The 25,320-nt window shown below is 35.6% G+C and overlaps 4 protein-coding genes across 5 annotated transcripts; 3 read left to right on the forward strand and 1 right to left on the reverse strand.

The window, feature by feature from the left end:
• Positions 1 to 1,534: 1,534 nt before the first annotated feature.
• LOC107805971 (aminomethyltransferase, mitochondrial) lies at positions 1,535 to 4,740 on the reverse strand. 2 transcript variants are annotated; one of them, XM_016630088.2, is made up of 4 exons: positions 4,565 to 4,740; positions 3,141 to 3,711; positions 2,668 to 2,786; positions 1,535 to 2,237 (listed from the first exon to the last, which is right to left on the reverse strand). In XM_016630088.2, the coding sequence occupies exons 2-4, from the start codon at positions 3,696 to 3,698 to the stop codon at positions 1,694 to 1,696; spliced, it is 1,221 nt and encodes a 406-aa protein (XP_016485574.1). In that variant the 5' UTR covers positions 3,699 to 3,711; positions 4,565 to 4,740; the 3' UTR covers positions 1,535 to 1,693. The 2 variants fall into 2 exon arrangements, with proteins under 2 accessions (XP_016485574.1, XP_016485575.1); XM_016630089.2 differs by having other exon boundaries at positions 4,568 to 4,714.
• A 3,299-nt stretch (positions 4,741 to 8,039) lies between these two features.
• LOC107777934 (peroxisomal membrane protein PMP22-like) lies at positions 8,040 to 11,947 on the forward strand. Its single transcript, XM_016598104.2, has 7 exons — positions 8,040 to 8,229; positions 8,503 to 8,601; positions 10,209 to 10,310; positions 10,627 to 10,702; positions 11,239 to 11,309; positions 11,402 to 11,487; positions 11,599 to 11,947. The coding sequence occupies exons 1-7, from the start codon at positions 8,158 to 8,160 to the stop codon at positions 11,648 to 11,650; spliced, it is 558 nt and encodes a 185-aa protein (XP_016453590.1). The 5' UTR covers positions 8,040 to 8,157; the 3' UTR covers positions 11,651 to 11,947.
• A 1,466-nt stretch (positions 11,948 to 13,413) lies between these two features.
• Positions 13,414 to 14,994, forward strand: LOC107777936 (putative F-box protein At4g22030). Its single transcript, XM_016598106.2, has one exon. It carries the CDS (start codon positions 13,498 to 13,500, stop codon positions 14,779 to 14,781), a length of 1,284 nt encoding a protein of 427 aa, XP_016453592.1. The 5' UTR covers positions 13,414 to 13,497; the 3' UTR covers positions 14,782 to 14,994.
• An 8,796-nt stretch (positions 14,995 to 23,790) lies between these two features.
• Positions 23,791 to 25,320, forward strand: LOC107777937 (putative F-box protein At4g22030). The gene has a single exon (XM_016598107.2). The coding sequence runs from the start codon at positions 23,875 to 23,877 to the stop codon at positions 25,183 to 25,185; it is 1,311 nt and encodes a 436-aa protein (XP_016453593.2). The 5' UTR covers positions 23,791 to 23,874; the 3' UTR covers positions 25,186 to 25,320.

Here is a 25,320-nt window from a genome sequence, read left to right on the forward strand (position 1 = left end):
TCAAAATACTATTCATATAAAATTCCCTCTCCTGGTCCTTATTGGTATAAGGTGCTCTAGGAATGTTACTTTGATTTTCGTAGGCTAAAATAATTATAGCCCCACCAGCTAAGACAGATGTGGCTGCCGCTCCAACTATTGCATCATCTTCGTCGTTCTCAATCGAATCCATCCGTTGCAACCCAACTTTAGAACTTCTACTCATAAAAATGGATGGATTAAAACATTAAAGAGCCTAAAAGAAATCGAACTTGGAACTAGTAAATCACTCAAACAGCCCAAAGATATAAGAATCTGTAGATTTCTTGTTTCTAGTATATTGTCCATACGAATCTTTTACTTTCATTGGTGTTTAGTTATTAACTAAAGAATTGCAACCAACTTAATACACATCATACAATCCTTTGGAGAAGATTAGGATTAATGTGGGATTAAAGCTGTCACTGAAGAAAAAGTACTACAAAATATGAAAAGAGTGGATTAAAAGTATGTAACTGTCTCTTCAAGAAAAAAGAATAAGTACCAAAGCCAATTTGCATTTGTACCATTAGTACGAGCAACAAATGCTAAAAATGGTACTACATATTAGAAACTTTAATTTTTCTACACACTATAGAGCAACCTTTCTTTGTTATTATTAGAAATCATAAGAAGAAAAGTGGAGGAATTTTTTTAACTTCTAACATTTACTAGGGTTATACCAGAAGTAGAGAGATCGACAAATCAGAACACAAAAGCACAATCAAAGATCATAAAGCATTTAGGAAAATAAAGATGAAACAACAGAAAACAAAAAACAAAAAAAACTGCATTGCAAAGCATCGACGACAAATACAGTGTTGTTGCCGGAAAACGGTAGATTAGTGCTGCAGCGAGCGGAGAACGAAGTAAAGCTTCGCCAAAACCCTAGATTGGCGCGATGACAGAGGATCTTAAAACCCGAGACTGAAGAGAGAGAAATCGGAGTGAAGCGAGATCGAGAGAAGGGAGAGAAATGAATCGACTGATTTGGGATTGGGAAACAACGGGGGGGGGGGGGGGACGCGCGTTTTGTTTTCAGGAAAAAAATTTCCCTTCAAATTTTAGGGAAAATATTTTCCCCCAATTAAAGAAAAATATGTTGGTAGGGAAAATGATTTCCAAACTATTTATGTCAACCAAACATGGGAAAATGGTAAAACATTTTCAGAAAATGTTTTCCTCCCTACCAAACACACCCTTAGTCACCAGATAGTATATTCCTGACTATTAGGCTGCTGTCCAAGCAAGGAAAGGGTTTCCAATCAACAACAAAGGCCACAAATGTGCTTTACAACTCCCATTATGTTATTACCTCTTCAGAACTGCAGCACCAGAGCAGGAGAGTTTCATTTAATATAAATGCCAACATTTGCAGAATGGACAGAGACTAACTCAATGGAGGCCAAACTAACTACATAATTCATGTACATCCTATATCTACTGAGATCAGTGCCCCAGTGCTAATTCTAAAAGACACTTCCAGAGGAAGGTGAAAGGGGAAATACACATATCATGCAAGAATCAAATTGGTCTATGTTGCATTGAAAGGAACTCATAAAGCAAAAGAGGAAACATGTAGATTGAAGTATTCAGAGTTACGCTTTCACCAAAAACATTAAGAACAAGGTAGCAATTAGAGGAATCAACAAGTTTAAGATGCAACAAGGAGTTATTATGGCTTGTAGTACTTGGTGGGTACAAAAGGCATCTTGGTAACCGCTCCATCATAGGACTTCCCTCGAATCACAATCTTGACATTGGTGCCTGCTTTATGGTTACCCGTTTTTACGTATCCCATTGCTATGTTCTTCTTAAGACAAGGGCTAAAACCACCACTGGTGATTTCCCCAATATTTTGTCCATTTGAATCTTGAATCTCACTGTGACTTCTAGGGGGTGGGCCTGAAGAGAAAAAGCCAACTCGCCTGATTTTAGGACCTTCTTCAATTTGTTTTAGTATTACCTCAGCACCCAGGAAACCTCCTTCTGCCCTTCTTCTCTTCCCTATGGCCCATGTCAGCCCTGCCTCTACAGGTGTTATGTGCTGCTCCATATCATTACCGTATAAGCACAAACCAGCCTCAAGCCGAAGACTGTCACGAGCTCCTAGACCTGTTAACCGAACTTTCCCTTCTGATTTCTCCAGAATAGCTTTTGCAAGGTCAACAGCATTTTCTGAAGGTACCGAAATTTCAAATCCATCTTCACCTGTATACCTGAAAACCTCTCGAAACACAGAAATTATATCAGTGCTTGTCTCAAGCAAAGATTTCTTGCGTAAGGATCAATTGCTAAGCGTAATAGGAAGCAGGAAATAATTGCATGGAGAGAAATTAGCACACTGAATAACAAGAAACAGAGAAAAGTTGCCTTGTGGATACAGACATAGCTTGTTTTACATATTTAGTGTGCAATACCAAAGGGGTATTCGACCAACCAGACAAGCAAGGAATAACCCGTTATTTAACACTTAACAAAGGATCTGCCGGACGAAATGCTTGGCACTGTTCATTTATCTGAAAAGACTCTGATTTTGAACTCAGAAATATTCTTAAAAAGTAAATCAAACTAAAGGATAATGTTTTTTTTTCCCAGGCACAGACTCAGCACTCAAGCTTGAAGAGGAAAGCAAGAAAAGAAACATACCCTGTCCTTGTGAGGAAGCACGGTGCCCCATTGATGTCCAAAACCCTGAATTCCCCAAAGTACATCTTGCTCAAATCATCTTTTGTCAGATGTTGAAGAACTGGAGCAGCAAGGGGACCCTGAAAAAAGAAGCCACGAAAAATTCTGTAACTATCACGACAAAAAATAAATTTAAGAATGTACCCATGAAATGCAGCTCCTGTAAGTTTCCTAAGATAAGTGAATTTACTAAGAGCTTGGAATTAGCAAACAAAAAAGCACAACCGCTTAAATGATCTCCTGAATTTTCACATTCTATATCCACTGTGAAGATGGATGTCGCTTTTTCTTATCCTTGTCTACTAAAGTGCCCATTTTCGATCTATTGATCAGATCTCAGAGCATGTGATAAACATTATACTCCTATTTATGATAAGAGCATATTTATATAAAGCACATTGGCATGTACCAATTGTTGGAAAGAGCGAGCTAACCTGAAGTGCTAAAAGTGATCTCTCATCATGGATGTGCCATGAAACATCACCACCTTTTGACTTGAATGATTTCATATGCTCCTCAATGTGTGCAAGATCCTTGTCCCTGCAACCCGCATTTACGACAAGGTAGAGGTGATCATTTGTAACCTTGGTGATCACCGAATCATCAATTGCACCTCCCTTCTCATTTGTGAAGACAGTGAGAGTACCAGTCCCAGGAGCAAGGCCAGCAACATCAGCAATAACAAGCTTTTCTAGGAAAGGAATAGCATCTTTCCCCTTGAGGCTTAGGCCACACATATGAGCAACATCAAAGAGGCTACCGTTCTCCCTACAATTTATTGTAGAGTCCATAATTGAGTCCTTATACTGGATAGGCATACTCCAACCAGCGAAAGGCACCATCTTGCCCCCATTAACAACATGGAAGTCGTATAGAACAGTCTTCTTGAGTTCAGCATCTGAAGCGAAGCATCTGCGACCAATAGTCTTCTTATCAGCCTGAGCCAAACGCCTAGTGATCGATTGCCCAAGTTGCCACAATCCTCCTCTCATCTTTCCAAATAATCTGAGCAGTTTATAGATGAACCATCAAAATTAAGACTTTGAAACTGATCTGGGTGTTTCGAGGCAAAAACTAATCCATCTAATTTAGAAATATCTAAATCAGACTGAGAAACTATCCAGAAGACCATTCTCCTTAGTGACAAGAGAATAAACAGAAAGTGAGAATGTGTATTATGATAACCAACTCATAAATCTTCTAGTAAAGTAAATTTTCTAAGTTTAAGTTTTATTAGAAAGTATGATAATTTAACTTGTCATGAGACACTTCGTGCAAGAGTCATTAAAATTGCAATGGCTAAAGTAAAGAAGCTATGGAATTTGAAAATTTATCATGATCTTGAGCCTGTGCATCGACTTAAAATCATTGAGCAGGCAACTTGAAGAGTATATAAACTTTCACTAGTACATGTATTAATCCGTTTGATTCAATGACCCTCAACACCACTCTTTCTTAACAATAAATTTTAACTACTTTATCCATCCTAAATCACACCAAAATGTTGAAAAGCCTCATCTCTTTTATGTAATTTGGTGTGTTACATGTGATTCTAACAATATTGAATCTATCCCTAAGGGTCAATTGCTTTTATCTCTTTGAAGAAGGAGGAACGCTTTTATATACACAATAGGATGTAAAAAAGATTGGGAACCACACAACAGAAACAATTAATTAAGTGTGCAAATTGTGTCAGCATTCACCAGTTCAGATCCAAATACAATCATCTCAATGACAGATCTCTAAGGTTGCTGAAAGAGAATAAATTGAGGACAAAAGGTTACAATCTTGTGTTTAAAGTAGTAAAGGAATGCTAATTACACGAGAAGAGTTGATGAAGAGATAAAAGAACACTTACCACCTTGCAAAAGATTGAATCTTTTAATTCTTGAAAAGATAAATCTGAGAGCTTAAAAGAGCTCAGTCATAGCAACTTATATATGGACAGAGAAAAAAGAGGCTGCCTTTTTATCGATAAATACCAATCTTGGAGTTGGTGGTAGGCAACAAGGAAAAACAATTACTAATATTTATATTTGTAAAAATATTATTATATACATATATATTATTAAAAAATAGAGATTTGTTGGTGGGAGAGAGTGAGAGTGGGTGGATGAGGTTTTCTGTTCCAAATCGAGAACCCATCTTTAGTGAGTGGTAGGAATTTGGGTGGTAGAGGATTACAAACTTCCAATTTCTCAAGAGTTGAGATGGCCTTTTCACAAACTCTATTCATTTCTCTTTCGTTTGTTTGGTACCTTTAACGCCTATTTTTGGCCCCATTCTTTATACTAAATGGAGGGTTTGGATCTAAATAATTTAAATCTCAAGTCATTAAGTGTAATATTTTTTCTTTTACATTTATTTATTTGCTTTGAACAAATGTGATTCCTTTAGACTTACAATGAGCTTTAAAATTATTAAGGTTGTGTTCATTTAACCATTCATGTGAAGGTACCTCTAATTTTTACTATTACTTTATTTACTATCGTCGGCTCACCACAGAATTGCTAGGACTGGTTTTCATTGCACACTCATAATCATCAACCACCATTCCCAATCGCGGCCGCTTTCAGTCACTAGTGCCTACCATTACCACCAATTTTGATATGCAATTATTACCACAAATCACATTGTTGACCATACAATCACCACTACCACCTTTGTCATCAGCCACCACTTCAAGACTCACTTAGTTGTGACTTGTAAATTTTGTACTCCATTATTTAGTCAGAATTATAGGATTGGATCTACGAAAAATAGTAAAAGGAAATATTAGGCTGGGGGAGTAATTAGAGCTGCGTGATACTACAATTTATCATTCGTTCACGACTAGTACTATGCAAACCTATGCTTAACGAGAGGACAAAATGGAGATAATTGTTAAACCTAATTATTTGAAACTGAACCCATTAGAAGAGCACAAATCAATATAGTGTGCAATGAACGCGTTTCAGATCCCGTGCCAAAGAATCCATTCCATATGAAAAATGGAAAGGGAGGAAGTCCAACTTGAATTATTTTAAAATGTGGGGGTGTTTGGCAAAAGTGCAAATTCCTAAACCCAAAAGGGTAAAGATAGGACCGAAAACCGTTAATTGTGTTTTCATATAATATACAACAAATAGAAAAGCATATCGATTTCTGGTTCATAAATCAGAAAATTCCGACATTCATAATAATACGGTTATAGAATCAGATAAAGCTGAGCTCTTTGAAAATATATATCCGTATAAAAAGGAATGTGAGTCGTTTGGTGAAGGATCTAAACGACCTCGGGAAGAAACAAAAGAAAGTATATGTAATCAGGAGGATCCAAGACGTAGTAAACGTCAAAGAACGTCTACTTCATTTGGACCAGATTTTGTGACTTTTTTATTGGAGAATGAGCCTCAAACATTTAAAGAAGCTATGACTTCTTCCGAATCATTGTTTTGGAAAGAGGCAGTCAATAGTGAAATAGAATTCATATTGAACAACCATACATGGGAATTGGTTGATCTTCCTCGTGGAAATAAACCTTTGGGTTCTAAATGGATTTTTAAGAGAAAAATCAAAGATGATGGCACTATTGATAAATTCAAGGCAAGACTCGTAGTCAAAGGGTATAGACAACGAGAAGGTCTAGACTACTTTGATACATACTCTCCAGTTACAAGAATTACGTCCATACGGATGTTAGTAGCATTAGCTGCAGTGTATGGTCTTGAAATTCATCAAATGGATGTTAAGACGACCTTCTTAAATGGAGAGTTGGAGGAAGAAATTTACATGGAACAACCTGAAGGGTTTGTGGCTCCAGGTAAAGAAAAGAAGGTATGTAGACTTGTTAAGTCTCTTTACGGACTAAAACAAGCACCCAAATAATGGCATGCGAAATTTGACCAAACAATGTTGTCAAATGGTTTTAAGATAAATGTGTGTACATTAAAAATGTTCCAAATTACATAGTCATTGTTTGCCTATATGTGGATGATATGCTGATAATGAGTAATGACATTGCCAACATAAATGCTACTAAGCGTATGCTCAATAGCAAGTTTGATATGAAAGACTTGGGAGTTGCTGATTTAATTCTGGGTGAATGGGAAATCGAGGGAAAAATAAAAATTTTGAGTAAAATTTTAAATTTTCCCCTCTTGACAATGAGACATTGTCCCATATTATCCGCATTTGTAACGGATATGTTCCAATCCGTGTATTGACCACCAGCTGTAATAGCAGCCGCCTAATGCTCTTCCCACCATGGCCAAGTGCTTGCTCCACAAACAAGCTAGTGCATGCTCCACCATGGAGGGTGGAGGGTCGTTCATCTTCAAAGCTGACTGCTATAAATATGTGCAGCAACTGTTGAAGAAAGAAACACCAAACTGAAAACGCTCAACTTTGGCTATACATTGCACTCCTTCCTCTCAGCATTTCCATACGATTTTCTGAGTTTCTACTCCTTTATTCTGCATTGTTTTAACTTCAAACAAAGCAACTGTAAGTGTGATTTGCTACCGAACTTTGTGTTCGCTGAAACACTGAGGTTTGAAGTACCGCTACACCAGTGTGTGATTCGTTCTATCATAGGAGGAAATAATCCATAACCTTGGGTACTAAGAGGGGATTAAATTCCTTAAGGAAACACTGTGAATTCAGTGGGCTCGAATTAATTACTGTTTCATTACGATAACTTATATTTCCCAAAATTATTATTTACAAATACAACAATATTGGCGGGACTAACATTACTGTCTATAATCACCTTGCTAAAGTAGTCTTTTCCCATTATCTATAAAAGTATTGCTAACCAATTTTTTTCTCTCGAAAAACTAACAACAGTACATAAGAGCAAACTTTAAGCTGAGTAACTAATTGTGGTACATCTTCATCCTCAGAGGTTTTAGGTTCAAGTAGAGTTGTTCTTTATTCGGCAGTGTTTTACCTCCAATATAAAATTCTTTGGTGTGTATCCAACTTTAGTCGAATCTCAATACGAATAATGATAGTAAAAAATTATGTTGACTTTCCAAAAGAATAATTGTAGAACATAAGAGTTGCTCAATTATATGTATGATGTTCTTTTTATTCTACCAACTATTATGTGTTCTTTTAATACCTGTGATCGCGTTTGAAAATTGATGGGTGGGACAAAGTAGGAAAAGAGGGAGAATATACTTTATTTACCTTCCAAAGATCCCATTTACAGTCATAGTAACTTATTATTAACCAAAATGCATAAACTGGTCACAGATTATTATGGGATTCTCCGTATAATCTGATTCGGCTGCTTTAGATGGGCCCCACACGATGTGACATTCGATTATATTTTAGGTACAAATTCGCCAAACTGTTGTAAATGTAATGAAAGCCCGAAGAAGGCAGTGAGTGTAGAGGAAGATCGAATCTGTTCTTCTTCCCAGTTCTTGCAGTTGAACAAAGTGAACAAGACCAACAACAAGAAGAATGGGGTCAATAGCGAAAAAGGGTCTGCAACAGTACTTGCTACAGCTTCAGCAACACCCTTTACGAACAAAGGTCACACCTTTTTCCTCATCTCTTGACCAGTCTTTTTCTTTTCCTTCAGTTTTTCTCTTTGATTTGTGAAGTGGGTTTGGGCTATTTTGAGGTGTTAGCTTAATTGATGATGTGGGTCTTCTTTAATTTCTTGTAAATTTTCTATCTTGGTACAAAGATCACACCTTTTTTTTTTCCTGTACTTTCTTGATGTTTTTGCTAAGTTTGCTTAGCAGAATTGGTACTGGGATATTCTTTGATTGATTGAATCTTTGGAAATACTTATGATGGCAGGCAATAACTGCGGGAGTGTTGTCAGCGATTAGTGATATAGTGGCTCAGAAGATCACTGGCATTCAGAAACTTCAAGTCAGACGTCTTCTCCTCAAAGTGGTGCGGTTTCTCTTGCTTCTCTTTGCATGGGTTTATACTTTTACTACAAAATGGAGGTCATTTTTGCAAATTGTTATGCACTCCAGTGGTTGCATTTTATCTATCTGAGCTCGTGTACGTTGGACTTTGTTAATCTGATGAAACTTTAGCATTTATGCACTCCCATGGTTACTATAACAGCCCAGCCCATTAGTCATATTGTCCGTTTTGGGCCTAGCCCCGCACGGCTTTAAAGCGCGTCACTAGAGTCTAAGGCCTGTCTACTTATTAACCCAGTTTCTCTTCCGTGTTTTGTCCATGTGGGATTCGCGTAGGGTGTCACAGTTACATTTATGTATTGGTCTCTGTTTCTTTTGATAAAAGGCCAGCTTGGTTCTGTAACACTACCTTAGACACTAGTCGCTTCTTTTTCGATGATGGTGGTGATCGGCCAGTTTACGCACATGAACTAATATTCCGGGCAGCCTGATATAACCCATAAGTACTTGTATTGAGTAAACCGGCCGGTCAAGGTTAGAGCAGACACACTGAGTGTTGTCGCTTGGAATATAGAACTTCTATGCCTCAATCATTCAGCCATAACCTTAAGCCCTAGTCTCTTTATGTCATGCCAACTGTACATAATTTTTGCCTCCAAGTGCATCAGGTACAGGAAGCTAACGCCAAGTGAACCAATTCGTCGTTAGCATGCTGTTTGGCTTAGATTGGAAGTGGTAAATTTACATGTCAACTGTCACCCAGGGGAACATGATCGGCTTTTCTCAGAATTTTCTTAATATGGCAGAATTATTGTGCTGAAGAGAGTGCATATTTCAGCAGAATTGATCTTAAATGCACTCTAGTTTACATTGGCACAGATGACATCATTTTCTCTTGAATCTTTATGTTAGGATCCCAGTGATCCATTCTCGTTTGGATAAATACTTCAGATATGCCCATCTGGTGGTTGGACGGATAACTTGATTTCAGATTCTTGTTCTTCTTCTAGACGAAAATTTTACAACTTACGGGAAAAAGTGTTTTGGTTATGAGCCGCAAAGGATGTTACAGTTATTCTTTTTTTTTGGCCCCTACTGCACAAAGGCTTCTGCATGTGAGTCTTAGAACTGTAGACTTTGTTGAGGAGAAGAGGGGTTATTTCTGGCTAATCTTATAATTTCCGCTTCGAGATTGTCAAATCCTAAAAGAGGAGCGGAATCTTACAAGTAGAACTATACATGGAATATGCTTGAGATCACTTCAATATCTTGAGTTGCTTTAAAGATTGTCATTGAGGTTTGAGAAACTGAAAACAGGGTAAGTAGTTGCCTGTACGCATATATATAAAACTTTTGCTCCTGGCTAACTTTAGTTGCAACGCGCGAGTAGAGCAATAATGGATATAGAGGATTCATACCGCAGACCTCAACTAGTTTGGGGAGTAGTTATTGGTGTAGGTTAAGTTTAGTTGCAATTGTGTGTCTAATTATCTTCAGTTTCGGGGTTGTTTCTGACAGGGCACATCAAAATCATTTTCATTTAGTATCATTTGTATCATATTCTTCTGCTTGCGTGTATAAGCTGCTATTTGGGATGTCATCATCTGCTTTGGCTGTAACTACATGCAGCTATTTGGCGTTGTCTATCTTGGACCATTTGGACATTTTCTTCACTTATTACTGGACAAAATATTCAAGGGGAAACGAGACAAGAGTACAGTTGCCAAAAAGGTATGCTAAACCCTTTCTTCTGTGGATGATTAGGATAAGCATCAGGAAACAGGATATTCTATCTTGTAAGCAGAAGTTACACATTTATCTTGTACTTTATGGATCTGATCTACCTCCTTTTTTGTCTTCAACGTGAATCTATACTAATAAAACTGCTTAACTATACACTCACGGCCTGGTAAATTGCCACATTGCCCTGCTTGAAAGTCTACTTGTTTAGTGTTTTGCCAAATAATGTTAACAGATAGAGAAAGAATTGAATAAACAATGCTGATAAATATACAAGAATGTGAACTTGCATTTTAAATTGTTTCAGGTGTTGCTGGAACAAGTTACATCGTCACCCTGGAATAACTTGCTTTTCATGGTTTACTATGGATTAGTTGTTGAAAGTGAGTTTCTATCTCGAATTGCCACTGCCTTTCAACTTTTTAACTCATAAACTATTGCATGGTATACCATCACGCAAAACTTCAACATCATGTTCTACAGCTAAATGTCCAAGTAGACAAAAATGGCCTTCCAGTCAAATTAGGATTTGTTATTTAAGGAGTCAAAGGGCCTGCAAATAGACATAATCATCAAGTTAAAGAGTTATAATTGCAAAGAAGCTTGTAGTATTAAAGGAGGAGCTCTTGAACACTCTGAAATAAGGCTTAAGAGGTTTTAACACTCATTCTGTAATGCATAAACTAGTTTAAAATGAGGAAATATATCATTTTATCTTCCATCCTATCCTAGAAACAATCGAAAACAGGTGATGAATGTTCCATAAAAGCAAACCATGAGTTTCTCGTCTCTTTACAAATTTCTTCTCCTTATAACAGTCTGGCTCATTTAAGTTTGTGAACCTTCCATTAGTTAGAGGTATGCTTATATACACACAGAATAAAGGTTTTGGCTGAACATTATCTTGTATTATTCATAGGAAGACCCTGGATCCAGGTGAAATCTAATATCAAGAGGGAATATCCAAAAGTGCAGTATACAGCTTGGACGGTTTGTCAAATTCGCCCTCTCCCAAGTCCAATTTGGTTCTAATTCTGTTCTTTAGTGAATGATGACTGTAGGTATTCTTTTTAAATGTGCAGTTTTGGCCAGTTGTTGGGTGGGTAAATCACCAGTATGTTCCACTGCAATTCAGAGTGATCTTTCACAGTATTATCGCATGTTGCTGGTATGCACCATTTCCCTGCTTGTTGCTGTTTATGCTACAGTCAAGTATGTTCCGATCTTTATGATTTCAATCACAGTATTATTAATGCTCTCTGTTTTTATCAATTTTCAGGGGAATATTTTTGAATCTACGTGCAAGGTCGATGGTTTTAAAAAAGGCTTGAAATCCTCAGAGTTGATATATGAACATGGCAACATCTCTTAGTGTAGTTCAAAGATATTGAAAATGGTTGCTTATTTTGTTCTGATCTTCACTTTTTTCTTTCTTTCTATTCTTTTTAAAAGCAAGACATCTTCATTAAACAAAATGGCTTGTTTGTGATAGAGCAAGTGCATACTCAGAATGTTTCTCACATGGCAATGTGAAAAGTTGTCAGTTGTAACGCACTTCAAATGTGACTCAAGAAAGCAAAGATTGTGGCAAAAGATTACAGTATAATACGTTTCACAATTTAACATTATTTATGTAGCCATACTATCTTGGCTTTGAGGTAGAACTTTTAATACAGGTAGTAAAAGGGTCCACACGCAAGTAGTAGCGCTCAGAACTGAACACGTGGTATACAACTTTCAAGAAAGTAAAAGCTGATCAGCTTTAGGATTTCAACAGTGGCTGGCTATATGAACGTAAAAGGCATTAATCTTAATTTGAAACTTTTTTCATCTTTGAAATAATAAATAAAGTCCGTCTCCTGAGTTGAAAAATATGTCATATACTCCTTGTTGTCTTCTAAAGCAGGAGTATTTTAGAATTATATGAACTTTTACAACTACAATATCATATGATTCCAAAAATCTCGGAAAATTGACAGTCCACGTGATTTTTAAAATGATTTATCTTAGAATCAACGTAGAGAATTATAATTTAATAAGCCTTTCAAATGCTATTACTTCTGGCCGATAAATGTAGAGACTGCAATTAATTATTCATGAAACTAATTCAGTATGGCTAATTGGTGTTAATTGTGTAAATACTCACGCACTCAATCTAGTTTCTTTCGAATTTCTTACAAAATATTTTTTTTTTTAATTTTGGTATCCCGTAAAATTCTTCTCATCAATCTGCGACGCAGATCGAGCTAATAATTTGATCATGCAAACTGAAAAAAGAGAAAAAGAAAAAGAAAACTAGATATGTTTTTTTTATAACAGTTTGGATCTTGTTTTCCGAGAACCGGTGTCTAATGTATGTGTTTTAATTATATTATAGAAAAATTAACCCAAATAGTCGTCTATCCAATTGCTTAAACTAAAAATAGCCGATGGATGTATAATATATGCATAATTTATATATTATATATGTATAATTATGTATATTCAATGTGTAATCTATGTATATGGCTAGAAAAGTAAACAATAAATATGGCCGGAATATAAACGAAAAAATAATCGTACATTTTTTCATTATTTCTTGCTTGTAATTGACTGGTTAATGACGTAAATCCACTTATAAATTTATACAAAATAATCATTTTTACTTTCAAGAAATGTGGTTAACTCTTAATTAAATTCAATAATTGAAAGAATGTAATTTAAGCAAGTAGTATCATACATGAGATATATAATTGAAACACAGGATTTGAGTTGTTAGGGTCGTTAGTATAGTTTTGGCTGTTTCAAATTTCAAACAATCAAACCCCGTAAAAATTTTCCTTATAAGGAAAGTCAATACGAGTAGACGACAAGAAAAAAAAAAGGTCAATAAGAGTAAGTGCAATCAGGCAAAAGGCTAAGCCAAAATAAGAATTAGTCTTGGCCATAAGGCAACATAAGAAATTGTCTTTGCCATGTACCCATTCAATTCAAACTTCGAATAACTTACTATTGTTGCCATTCTTTTTTCCAGTCAAATCTTACATCCATTTTCAATTCTCTCTCTCACTTTATATATATATAATCTCTCTCTATATATGTCCAATGTCTTCTTACCATAATCACAATCAATTAGCAGGTTTTCTCCTCTTTTTTCCAATCATAAATCACCATTTAACATCCATTGACGAACAAAAAAATGGCATTAATCCTCCAATCTTCAAGTTTCTTGAGTTCTTGCAGTTCTTCTGTTCCCTCAACATCATCTTGTAGTTGCAGAAGAGGATTGATTAGAGCGAATATTAATATTCCAAATAATCAGACAATTAAAATCTCCCTTCCCAGGTTTCAAAGAAGAGCGAGATTAGTGCAGGAACAAGAGCTGATTAGTGGAATTTCAACCATAAGCACCAACAACCCAATTGAGAAACAATTTAGCCCATCAAGAATTGGTCCTGATCCGCTGGTTATCAAGAAGCTTTACGCAATCAAGGAGGCAGTTGCAGATAGAGTAGAAATGCATAGGAATATTGGGGAACAGAGAAGCCAGTGGAACAATATGCTTTTGACATCCATTAACGGGATAACTTTAGCTGCTGCTACAATGACTGGAATTGCAGTCAGCAGTAGTGATCCTGTTTTGGGACTGAAGATGTCTTCTACTTTCTTGTATTTGGCTGCCACAGGCATGTTGGTGATCATGAACAAGATCCAACCATCCCAGCTCGCTGAAGAACAAAGAAACGCGACAAGGCTGTTTCAAGATCTGTATAACCAAATCGAAACAACTTTATCAATTGGTCATCCTTCCGCTATTGATGTGAAAAAGGCTATGGACAGAGTATTGGCTCTTGACAAAGCCTACCCACTCCCTCTTCTTGGCGTAATGCTTGAAAAATTTCCTACTCGTATTGAACCTGCTGTTTGGTGGCCTCAACAACGTCGAAGACAGCCCAAAAGAGTCAGTGACGACGATAAGTATAATGGCTGGAACGGGAAATTGGAGGAGGAAATGAAAGAAATAATGGGAGTATTGGGCAGAAAAGACCAAGAAGAATATATTAGGCTGGGGAAAAAGGCCTTGAAATTGAACAAGTTTTTAGCCATCTCTGGTCCTTTACTCACAGGCTTAGCAGCGATTGGCTCCGCATTTGCAGATTCTTCTCCTTCTCATGGATCTTGGGCAGCTATGCTTGGAATTGTTGGTGGCGCTTTGGCAAGTGTAGTTAACACAGTAGAGCATGGTGGACAAGTTGGAATGGTATTCGAAATGTATCGAAGTAACGCTAGTTTCTTCAGGTATATGCAAGAATCTATTGACTCCAACTTGACAGAAACAGACATGGAGAGAAGAGAAAATGGTGAAGTGTTTGAAATGAAGATGGCTTTGAAGTTAGGTAGGAGCTTATCTGACCTAAGAGATCTTGCTGCTGCTGCTTCATCGAAGGGAGAGCAAATTGAGTTCGGAAGCAAGCTCTTCTAAAATTCTGACAATTCATAGTGTAATGCATAGACAAAATCAAGTACATATCATTGTCTATAATTAAGAGTAGGGCTAACTCATTCTTTCAGATTCAAATGTTGCTTAATTATATTGCTTATAACAGTTTCTCAGGCCATCTTGCTAGCTGCAAATGGCTTGATTTGTTCTTTTTTCTTCATTCTACGAGGAATAAATATTCATCTCAGTAGTTCAGTTCGTTCCTTGACTTCAACCGTTATGCTTTGACAAATTCACTTAACCATGGCTACCCGGCGAATTCAGAAAATTCAATAAGGATGTTCAAAATTCTTTGCTAGTGGGCTATGCAAGGGTGTTCAAAGTCTATTTTTTATCAATAACAAGTAATATCTTACCCTATACACAGTAATCAGTATAATTTTTCGCGCAAGGGTGTTCAGTTGACCACTCTTGGACACACATAGCTTCGCCCCTGGCCCGCACACATATGTATCGATAGGAACAGTTTAGTACTATGCCGTGCCATGTTATCTTAAAACGCGCAAGTGAACTAAATTAGAAAACAACATGGGATTGTGTTATCTGTTGGATCGAGCTGAGATTTGGTCTGGAGTTCCTAAGATCCAGTTCTTCACTGGAGATTGTGTTTGGAAATCTGTATCAATCTGCAACGTTGGAGCGGTGTAAACACTGTAAAAGCTCTTTCTCTCTATCTATTAGAACGTTTGGTTACATCAGAATATATGTACAAGGAAAATCTTGTAGAGCAAGTCTCCTAAGTCTACAAGGAAACTCTTGGAGATCAAGTCTCCTAATTCTACAGAAATATCAATTCTATACATGGAATCCTTAGCAATATCAATTACCCTTTACACTCCCCCTTAAGTTGAGCTGGGGTGAAACCACTGCCAACTTGCTCTTTAACAAGAGAAACCTGGCCTTTGACAGTGACTTGGTAAGCACATCGGCTACTTGATCATGGGAGCTCACATACTTGACAGACAAAGATTTGGCGGCCACCTTTTCCTGGACAATTCCACATGATTGGTACGAGAATGGAAAATGAGATTTGCAGTTAAGTAGGTGGCACTAAGATTATCACACCAAAGAGTAGGAATGGAGGAAGAGAAGCAACCGATCTCTCCAAGAAGAAGCTCTACCCATGTGATTTCCGATGTAGCAGAAGCTAGTGCTCTATATTCCGCCTCAGTACTTGATCGTGATACAGCTCTTTGCTTTGGAGAAGCCTATGAAATTAGGTGTGAACCAAGATAAATAGCAAAGTCAGTTGTGGACTTACGATCATCAATATCACCTCCCCAATCCGAATCACTATATCCGGGGCGGAGGTTCGGCCGAACCCAGTCGCTTTGGTCCAATTCATGTATTTGTCTTAAAAAATTCATTGAATATATACAAATTATTAATTTAGAACCTAGTAACTTAAAAGAATTAGAACCCTGAACCCATAAACTTTAAATTCTGACTCCGTCTCTCACTATATCCATGGAGTAATGTGGATATGCATTTGCAAAAAACAATCCATGATAGGCAGTAACTTTGACGTAGCGAAGAGTACGTTTTACCGCGACCCAGTGAGAATCCATGGGACAGTGCATGAACTGTGAGACTTTGTTCACTGCATATGTTATGTCAGGTCTATCGAATGTCAAATATTGCAATGCCCCAACAACACTTCGATATAAAGCCTGGTCATGAAATTGAGAGCCACCAGCTAATGATAGCTTTACTGAAGACGAAGCTGGTGTGGAGACCGAGCTACATGATTCCATTTGAACACGATTGAGGAGGTCCATTACATACTTGCCTTGTGACAAATGCAACCCATCAGTTGTCCAGGTACGTAGCTTCAATGCCTAAGAAGTAGGATAGCCAAATCATGACCATTTGAGATTTTTTAGCTGAAAATAAAAATAAAAATTAACATGTCAAAACTTGTCCCAAAATTTATGTCCAAATTCATTTTTAATTTCCTAACAAACTTTACCCAAATTAACTTTTTCAAAAAGTATTTGGGAATGTATGTCCTAAGAGTTATTCAATTATATACATGTTCTTTTAATTCTACATCGACTATCTGTCGTTTTTTAAATACATGTGAGGCAGCATATACTTTACCTTTCAAAGATCCCATTTTACAGAGTCAATAGTAACTCATAATTAACCAAAATGCAGAAACTGGTCACAGATTATTATGGGATTCTCCGTATAATCTGATTCGGCTGCTTTAGATGGGCCCCACACGATGTGACACTCGATTATATTTTAGGTACAAATTCGCCAAACTGTTGTAAATGTAATGAAAGCCCGAAGAAGGCAGTGAGTGAAGAGGAAGATCGAATCTGTTTCTCTTCTCAAATTCTTGCAGTTTGAACAAGTGAACAAAACCAACAACAACAAGAATGGGGTCAATAGCGAAAAACGGGTTGGCTAGGGTAGGGGTTGTGCCGGATAGGATCGGGCCTTTTTTGGCTATCGGTGCATCGGAACCCGACTAGCCCGCTAACCCTTCCAGTCCTGTCCGGCCCGGTTTATGTGGTAATTTTTTTTTAATTCTGACCGTTGCCAACGGTCAAAATAAAAAATGACCGTTGGGCAGCAGTCATTTTTTGTACTTTTAGTCATTTCATCCTATCCCCTTACTAAAATAGCCCCTCCACCCTCTAATAATTGATAAATTACATTCTTAACTTTTTAATAATTATAAATAGCCTCCGTCTTCTTTATTTTTTTCACAACTTCCTCTCTTCTTCTACTCAACTCTTTCTCAATTCCCTTTTGATTATTGAATTGCTTATTGATCTCAAGTTCTCAATTAATTAATATTTTAAGTTTTATCAATTATTTACGGTAACCACTACAAAATTACAATTATCAAATGAAGTGTGGTTACCATTTTTATTAGGTTCAAGTTAAATCATACCCTGTGCTTCTAGAGTGCGCTCACATATTTGGGAACACTTTGAGGTGGTAGAAAAAAATGAAGAAGTTCGCAAAGTAGAGTGCAAGAACTGTGGTCGAGTCTTTAATGTTCATCGAAAGTGGGAGGGCACAACTGGTTTAAGGAGGCATATCAAGGGTTGTCTTGTACGTCCTCCATGAATTCGTATTTAAGTTGATTTGAGACAATTTGGGTTATTTTGAATTTGTTAGACTTATTTAAGTTTAATGTGTTAGTTTGTAAGATAAGTTAATTTGAAGTATTATTATGCAATGAATGCCTTTGAAGTTTGATTCTTACATATTTATCTTATTAAATAATTTTATATAACCACTTAATTTCAATTTTAAAATTTTAAAATTCAAATTTCAAATTTAAAACTTAAAAGTTTAATTTTATACCTTAAAATACTTATTTTATTATTTAAAAATTTGCAAACACTTAAGTAACAATTACATTGAACAAGAAAACATAATATACTTAAAACAAAACAAAAAAAATTAACCCGGTCCGGACCCGATAAGCCCGAACCCGGACAAGCCCACCAAAACTCAGAATATCCCAGCCCACTACCAGCCCGGAATCCCAGCCCACTAACCAGCCAGCCCCACTAACCGGGCGGACTATTTTTTCCATGTCCAGTATGGTCCAGCCCGTCTGGTAAATACCCATACTATTAAACATAGGTTTGGATTAGATATAGTATTTATTATGAAATAATTATTTATTTAGTTTTAATAAAATTTTAAATAGATCATATATTAGTTTGTGTCCTTTGCTTATATAGTAGATGATTTAGTGTATAAAGTTTAGCTTATACACGGAAGATTAAATCATCGGTTTTTATAAGTATAAAGTTTGAGTTCACAATCTAATAATAGAATTGGACAAACCATCATGGATGATTGTAGCACAAGATTAAATATAATTTATCTTGATTACGAGAATGGTTTAATTCTAACTTCTTGTGCTAGTACATTTTATATGTATTAAACGGACCAAGTAGAGATAAGTATTTTATACTGACTTAATAAAATAAACTCTCTAGCCATTAAATGTACTTATAATCTTAATCTTGATATAATTATTATTAGCTGTATATATTATTATTGTTTTGATTTATTAAAAGGCGAGATCCTTTCGTGGGTCAATATGCCTGGTAAATTGGATAATAATAATAATGTACATTGGCGAAGTAATAGTTAGTTGATAGAATCCATGTCTCAGTTTAGAGATTGATGATACATCTTTATGAAAGCTTATAAGTTTTCACGTGTAAACCCGACCGGTGAATTTTATATCTGATACATGAAATAAATTAAGCGAAAGTCTAAAGAAAATAATCAATAAATGTAATTGTCAGTATCTGAATCTTAACATGGGGAGTTAAATAAGATTTAATGGATGAATTTCGAAATTGAACAAGGAGTGCAATTATGAATTTTTATTGGAATAATTCATAATTAATTATGGTGGATATTAATATCGAAAATTAAAAATTAATTCCATAATTGAAAGCCTTGTGAATTAAATTCTGTAGTCCATGCTGTGCCTAAATAATAAGAAATAAATGAATCATTTTTCTGGTGGAAAGTAAAACCCAACAGGTTTTGAAAAAAATATTTTAGCCCTTAAAACTTGTGCTATAAATACATAAGGTTTTTCACCTAGCGGGGGAAGACATGGTGGCCGAATTTCAGCCTCTTTTCCTAGAAATTTCGCCCACACGAAATTGTTATTTCCAGATATTATTTGGGTAACACAGCAAAAGACCGTGGAACGTTCGGAGAACGTGATCGTGCGGGTGGTGGAGATTTCATTGAGTTGCTGTGGAATTGGAGGCTCACATGATAGAGGAGCTTTGTTCACGCTTCAAGAGTGAACCCGTGAAATTCCGTTTATACTAGTTATCTAGATTACATGTGATTATGATACTGTTTATACTAGTTGTCTAGATTACATATGATTTTGATATTGTGATGGATTCCGCCGCTTGTAATAATCCATCAATGTTATCTTAAAACACGCAAGTGAACTAAATTAGAAAACAACATGGGATTGTGATTTGGTCTGGGGTTCCTAAGATCCAGTTCTTCACTGGAGATTGTGTTTGGAAATCTGTATCAATCTGCAGCGTTGGAGCGGTGTAAACACTAGCTCATCTTATATGAATCTTTCTATATTCACTTGTTTTGCGGCCGTTACGCTCGTTGCTATATTTATCTTTCTTTGTCACTGGTATTATTTTAGCTGATAAACCGGAGATCTCATGATTTTTGGTCTTCGCTAATTTTAATAAGTTTTTCACTGGAAAATCTTGTTGTCCCCTTCTGTTTGGTGGTTTAATTTAGGAAAATTACCAAGTTTGTCCTTTTAGAACAACAATGCTACCAATATTAGTCTATTGATAAAATATTATCAATAATAGCCAAATGCTATCAATATTAGGCAATTGATTTTTAGCATTTCAGTGACCGTGAGTCTTCCCTTTTTGTATATTGATGATGTTAATCCTATACTCTGTGATCGTTTCTTTTCAATAATTTTTTATTTTTTGTTTTATTTTATTTTATGTTGCATTTAAGCTCTTATTCGTCTTGTTTCATTCTAGTCAATCTTAATAGTAATAAAATCTAACCAAGTTAATGGATTTTATTCTTAAATATCAATTTCAGTTAGACAAAATAAAATCACCAGATGACATCATCTTTCTTTTATGATAAATACTAAAACTCAAAATTTAAATGTGTAATTTTTTAAAAAGTAAATTAGATAGAACGTTGGAGTTAGGAATCCTAAGAGGAAGAGTTGAGTACAACCCAGTGAAGAAAAGGCCTAACTCTATTGTGTTGCTTAGCTTATTTAAGTTATAAAAATTTAGGTATTCAACTACTAGCGTATTTTTTTTTAAATTTCCGGTGCGTTTATAAGTGTGTTAGGTGTTTAGTAGTCATTTGCTAGCGTATTTTTCCAATTCCTTTATGTTTATAATTAGTTAGGTTTAATAAACTGCTAGGGTAATTCCAATGTTTAGAGTGGATGTTGAAATAAATTGGGTACATCTCAAGGAGCTTGAATATTAATTTTTGGACGATTTGAGGTAGTTTGAATTGAAAATTGAGCCAAAATCGAAGTGAAAAATGAACATAAAAAAAGATGAGATGTGTTTCCTCTTGTGTATCCATATGTATCGTTTATGTATCCCATATGTATTAAATATGTATCTCATGTGTATGCATGTGTGTTAGATACATGTGAGATACATGCTAGATACATGTGTCGTAGAGAAATTTTTAAACTCGATTTTAACTACAAATTTTTAACTACATGCTACCCGTTGAAAACAATTATTTTAATTATTCTTAGGTGACTTTCACTATTAGTGTATGGAAGTACTTAAACTCAAACAATAATATGCTGTAGAGTTTAAGTTTGTGATACAGACTAGATTATTGAGCAAGCAAAGGGAAAGACGGCCTTGTTAACTTCCTTTTGCCATGATAAGGAAAGAGAGGAACGTGCAATTTCTACGTAATCTTTGTGTAAAAATCAAATAATGGGCAATTTTAGTTTCTGAAGTTCTTCAAGGTTAAACTAACAAGAAAGAATGACATAAAAAAGAGGACCTTGATGGAAGTTCAGGATTGACCAAATAAAAGTTTTAACATAATCGAAAGATCATTGACAGCTATTTAAATTGTGCAACATTTTGTGGCTATTTTAGTTCTTGCCGGCTAATTGTTGGTAAGTTTGAGCGAATTTCGGCTATTTTCGTACTTTTCCCTTTAATTTACCTAGGGATAGCAATTTAAGCTCCAATTCATTTGTCCCGCCCAACTCGCCCAAAGTTGAGATGGTCATTGACCCGCCTATCTGTTGAACTCAGTACATCTTGATTCAACCTATTTCAGACCATTTAAAATTGGGCTGATTTTTAGCTCAAATTGATTCATGAGTAACTTCGCAAAAATATCTTTGTAATAATTTTTTATTTGATATGTTATATATGACCATAACAAAAGAAAAAAGTCTTTTTAGATAATTAAGCAATTCATAAGGAAATAATACACATTAATTAAAGTTTGATAAGAATTGGGCGGGTTGGGTTATGACCCAAATTTTAGCTCAACTTGAACCAGCCCATGTCAGTCCAAGTTACTTTTGGACGGGTAAATAACCCGCCCATTTATTGACTCAACTTGTTTTGACCCGCCCAAAATCAGCTCAACCCGCCAATTTGACACCCTAAATTTACCATATTTATTTTGTTGCATACTATACTTGCTGTGAACATCAGATTGTGCTTGAGCTATTTTGCTCCTCTTGATTTAAATTTTAAATGGATTGAGAAAACTATGGCGGAGTATTTATTAAGCAATGACATTGTCTTGCACTAGTATTTTTGGGTTTTATCCTTTCTAACACAAAACATCGTTTTCTTCTTAAGCTAATACCAGTAAAACACTTAGTCAGGATGCTTGTGTGGACTCTAATTAATAAATCACATCTCAAAAAGAAAAGTACGAGTAAGAGAGAAATTATAAAAAACCATTGCACCACTTAGCAATACAGGTAGGGGTGTACATATGTCGGGTTGGCTCGAATTTTTTAATTATCAAACCAAATAAATTGTATCGGGTTATCAAACCTAAATACCAAACCAAACCAATAAAAGTCGGGTTTTTTAAACTCGGTTTTTCTCGAATTTTTCGGGTTTTTTCATAAAGTCTTCATATCACAAAACGTAAAATTTGTGCTCTAAATATTTCTTTAATCCTAGCAAGACAGAACTATATAAGGTGTTTTCAATAAAATAACATAAATATGAGACGAGTCATGACATTGTACTAAAATATTCAACAATAAAGATAATAAAATTGCATAAAATAAATATTATTAATAAGCCATAATGAAAACAAACATAATTTAAAATTATGACTAATAAATACTATTATTTACATGACTAACCACTAAAAGAAAAATAAATTATAGTACATTTTAACTAAACCATGAAAAAACTAAAAAATAGATATCTAACACTATTTTCATTCATACTACAATTGAATTGAATGTTTTATTAGCATTATTATTGATTTGACTTTGGTTTAGGATTTATTTGCGTTACTAATATTTATGGACTATAAAACTTATTGGAGCATCCAAAAATTATATGCCTAAGCTTGAAATAATATATTAAAAGATAAAACTATGAAAAAGTTTAAGAAATATTTATAAACGACACTACAATAAATATTTTTATATATTAAATATATTTAAAACTTCTATACATATAATGTCGGGTTGGTTTGGTTTCGGTTTGACTTTTTTTAGTTAAAACCAAACCAAACCAAATATGGTCGATTTTTTTTTTCCAACACCAAATCAAATCAAACCAAATCATAGTCGATTTTTTTTTCCGATTTGACTATAATTATTGGATTGGTGTGATTTGTCGGTTTCATGTAAAAGTTGATCATGAAAAGGTGCATTTAGGTCAGATCATTAATGTACCCGCAGCCTAAAAAAGTCAAAATGCAAAGTAATTTTTTTTGAATATTTATTACTTCGTCATCATTATTTCTTGTTTGTTAATGTGAAGTATTGGCAATTCTTTTTTTCAACCATGACAATTCTTTCTTACTCTTCATTTTTCAAATATGTGGTTAAAATGCTATTCCATAATATAAACAACAAAAAAATAGTTGTTTATGCCAAGTATTATCGTGCATGAAATACTCCTAATTTGGAAAGAAAGTTTAGTTGGTCGGGTCTTAAGTACAATTACGGATGGCGGTTTCTAAATTGAGACACCATAGAAGTATTCTACGTTGAAAGTCAATATAAGGAGTATGTGTAACAAATAAACATAGGGGGCTGAAAATTTTCAAGAGACCCAAAATAACCGAAGCCAAAATAAGAAAGAGTCTTGGCCATGTACCCATTCAATTCAAACTTTGAATAACTCTAATTAGCTCTTGTTTTCAGTCAAATCTTATTAATTTCAATTGTCAACTCTCCCTATAAATATGTGCCATTTCCCTTCTTCTTTACCATAATCACAACTAAAATCTTTTCTCTCTTCTTTAACACAAATCTTTATCGTCTTTCTTTTCCATCCTAAATCAATTAACATCCCATTGGAGAAAGAAAATATGGCAATCGTCCAATGTTCAAGTTTCTTGAGTTCAAGGAATTCTGTTCCCTCAACATCATCTATTTGCAATTGTAGAAGAGGATTTATAAGAGCGAGTATTAATATTCCAAGAATTAAAACAAGCAAAATCTCTCTTCCCAATCTTCAAATAGGAGGGAGATCAGCGCATGAACAAGAGCTGATTAGCTATTCAACCATAGTAAACAACCTCCTAGATGAGAAACAGCTTAGCCCAGCTACAACAAGAAGTGATGATATGAACAATAGTCCTGATCCGCTGGTTATCGCAAAGCTTTATGCGATTAAGGAGGCAGTTGCAGATAGAGTTGAGATGCATAGGAATATTGGGGAACAGAGAAGCCAGTGGAACAATATGCTTTTGACATCCATTAATGGCATAACTCTAGCTGCTGCTGCTATGACTGGAATTGCAGCTAGCAGTGGTGCTAGTGGTGATGCTATTTTGGGACTAAAAATGTCTTCCACTTTGTTGTATTTGGCTGCTACTGGCATGTTGGTGATCATCAACAAGATTCAACCATCCCAACTTGCTGAAGAACAAAGAAACGCGACAAGGCTGTTTCAAGATCTCTATAACCAAATCGAAACAACTTTATCAATTGGTCACCCTTCAGTTATTGATGTGAAAGAAACAATGGACAAAGTATTGGCTCTTGACAAGGCCTACCCACTCCCTCTTCTTGGCACAATGCTAGACAAATTTCCATCTTCTGTTGAACCTGCTGTTTGGTGGCCTCAACAACGTCGTGGACAGCCTAAAAGGGTCAGCGACAGCGATAAATATAATGGCTGGAATGGGAAATTGGAGGAGGAAATGAAAGAAATAATGGGAGTATTAGGCAGAAAAGACCAAGAAGAATATATTAGTATGGGGAAAAAGGCTTTGAAGTTGAACAAGTTTTTAGCCATCTCTGGTCCTTTTCTCACAGGTCTAGCAGCGATTGGCTCTGCATTTGTAGATTCTTCTCCTTCTCATGGATCTTGGGCAGCTATGCTTGGAATTGTTGGTGGCGCTTTAGCAAGCGTTGTTAACATGGTTGAGCATGGTGGACAAGTTGGAATGGTATTCGAAATGTACAGGAGTAACGCTGGTTTCTTCGAGTACATGCAACAATCAATTGAATCAAACTTGACGGAAACAGACATGGAGAGAAGAGAAAATGGTGAAGTGTTTGAAATGAAGGTGGCTCTTAAGTTAGGAAGGAGCTTATCTGATCTAAGAAATCTTGCTGCTGCTTCATCATTGAAAGCAGAAGATTTGGACGAGTTTGGGAGCAAACTTTTTTAGAGTTTGGCTATTCACTGTATAGAGCATTGACAAAATCAAGTGTAAACTTATTTTTTTATTCAATTACTATCTGTACATCCGAGTAGGGATTCCTTAATTCATATAACCTTTTTGATTCTTAATTTTTTGTTCATA

This window comes from Nicotiana tabacum, chromosome 17, assembly GCF_000715075.1.
Source record: "Nicotiana tabacum cultivar K326 chromosome 17, ASM71507v2, whole genome shotgun sequence".
Taxonomy (NCBI): Eukaryota; Viridiplantae; Streptophyta; class Magnoliopsida; order Solanales; family Solanaceae; genus Nicotiana; species Nicotiana tabacum.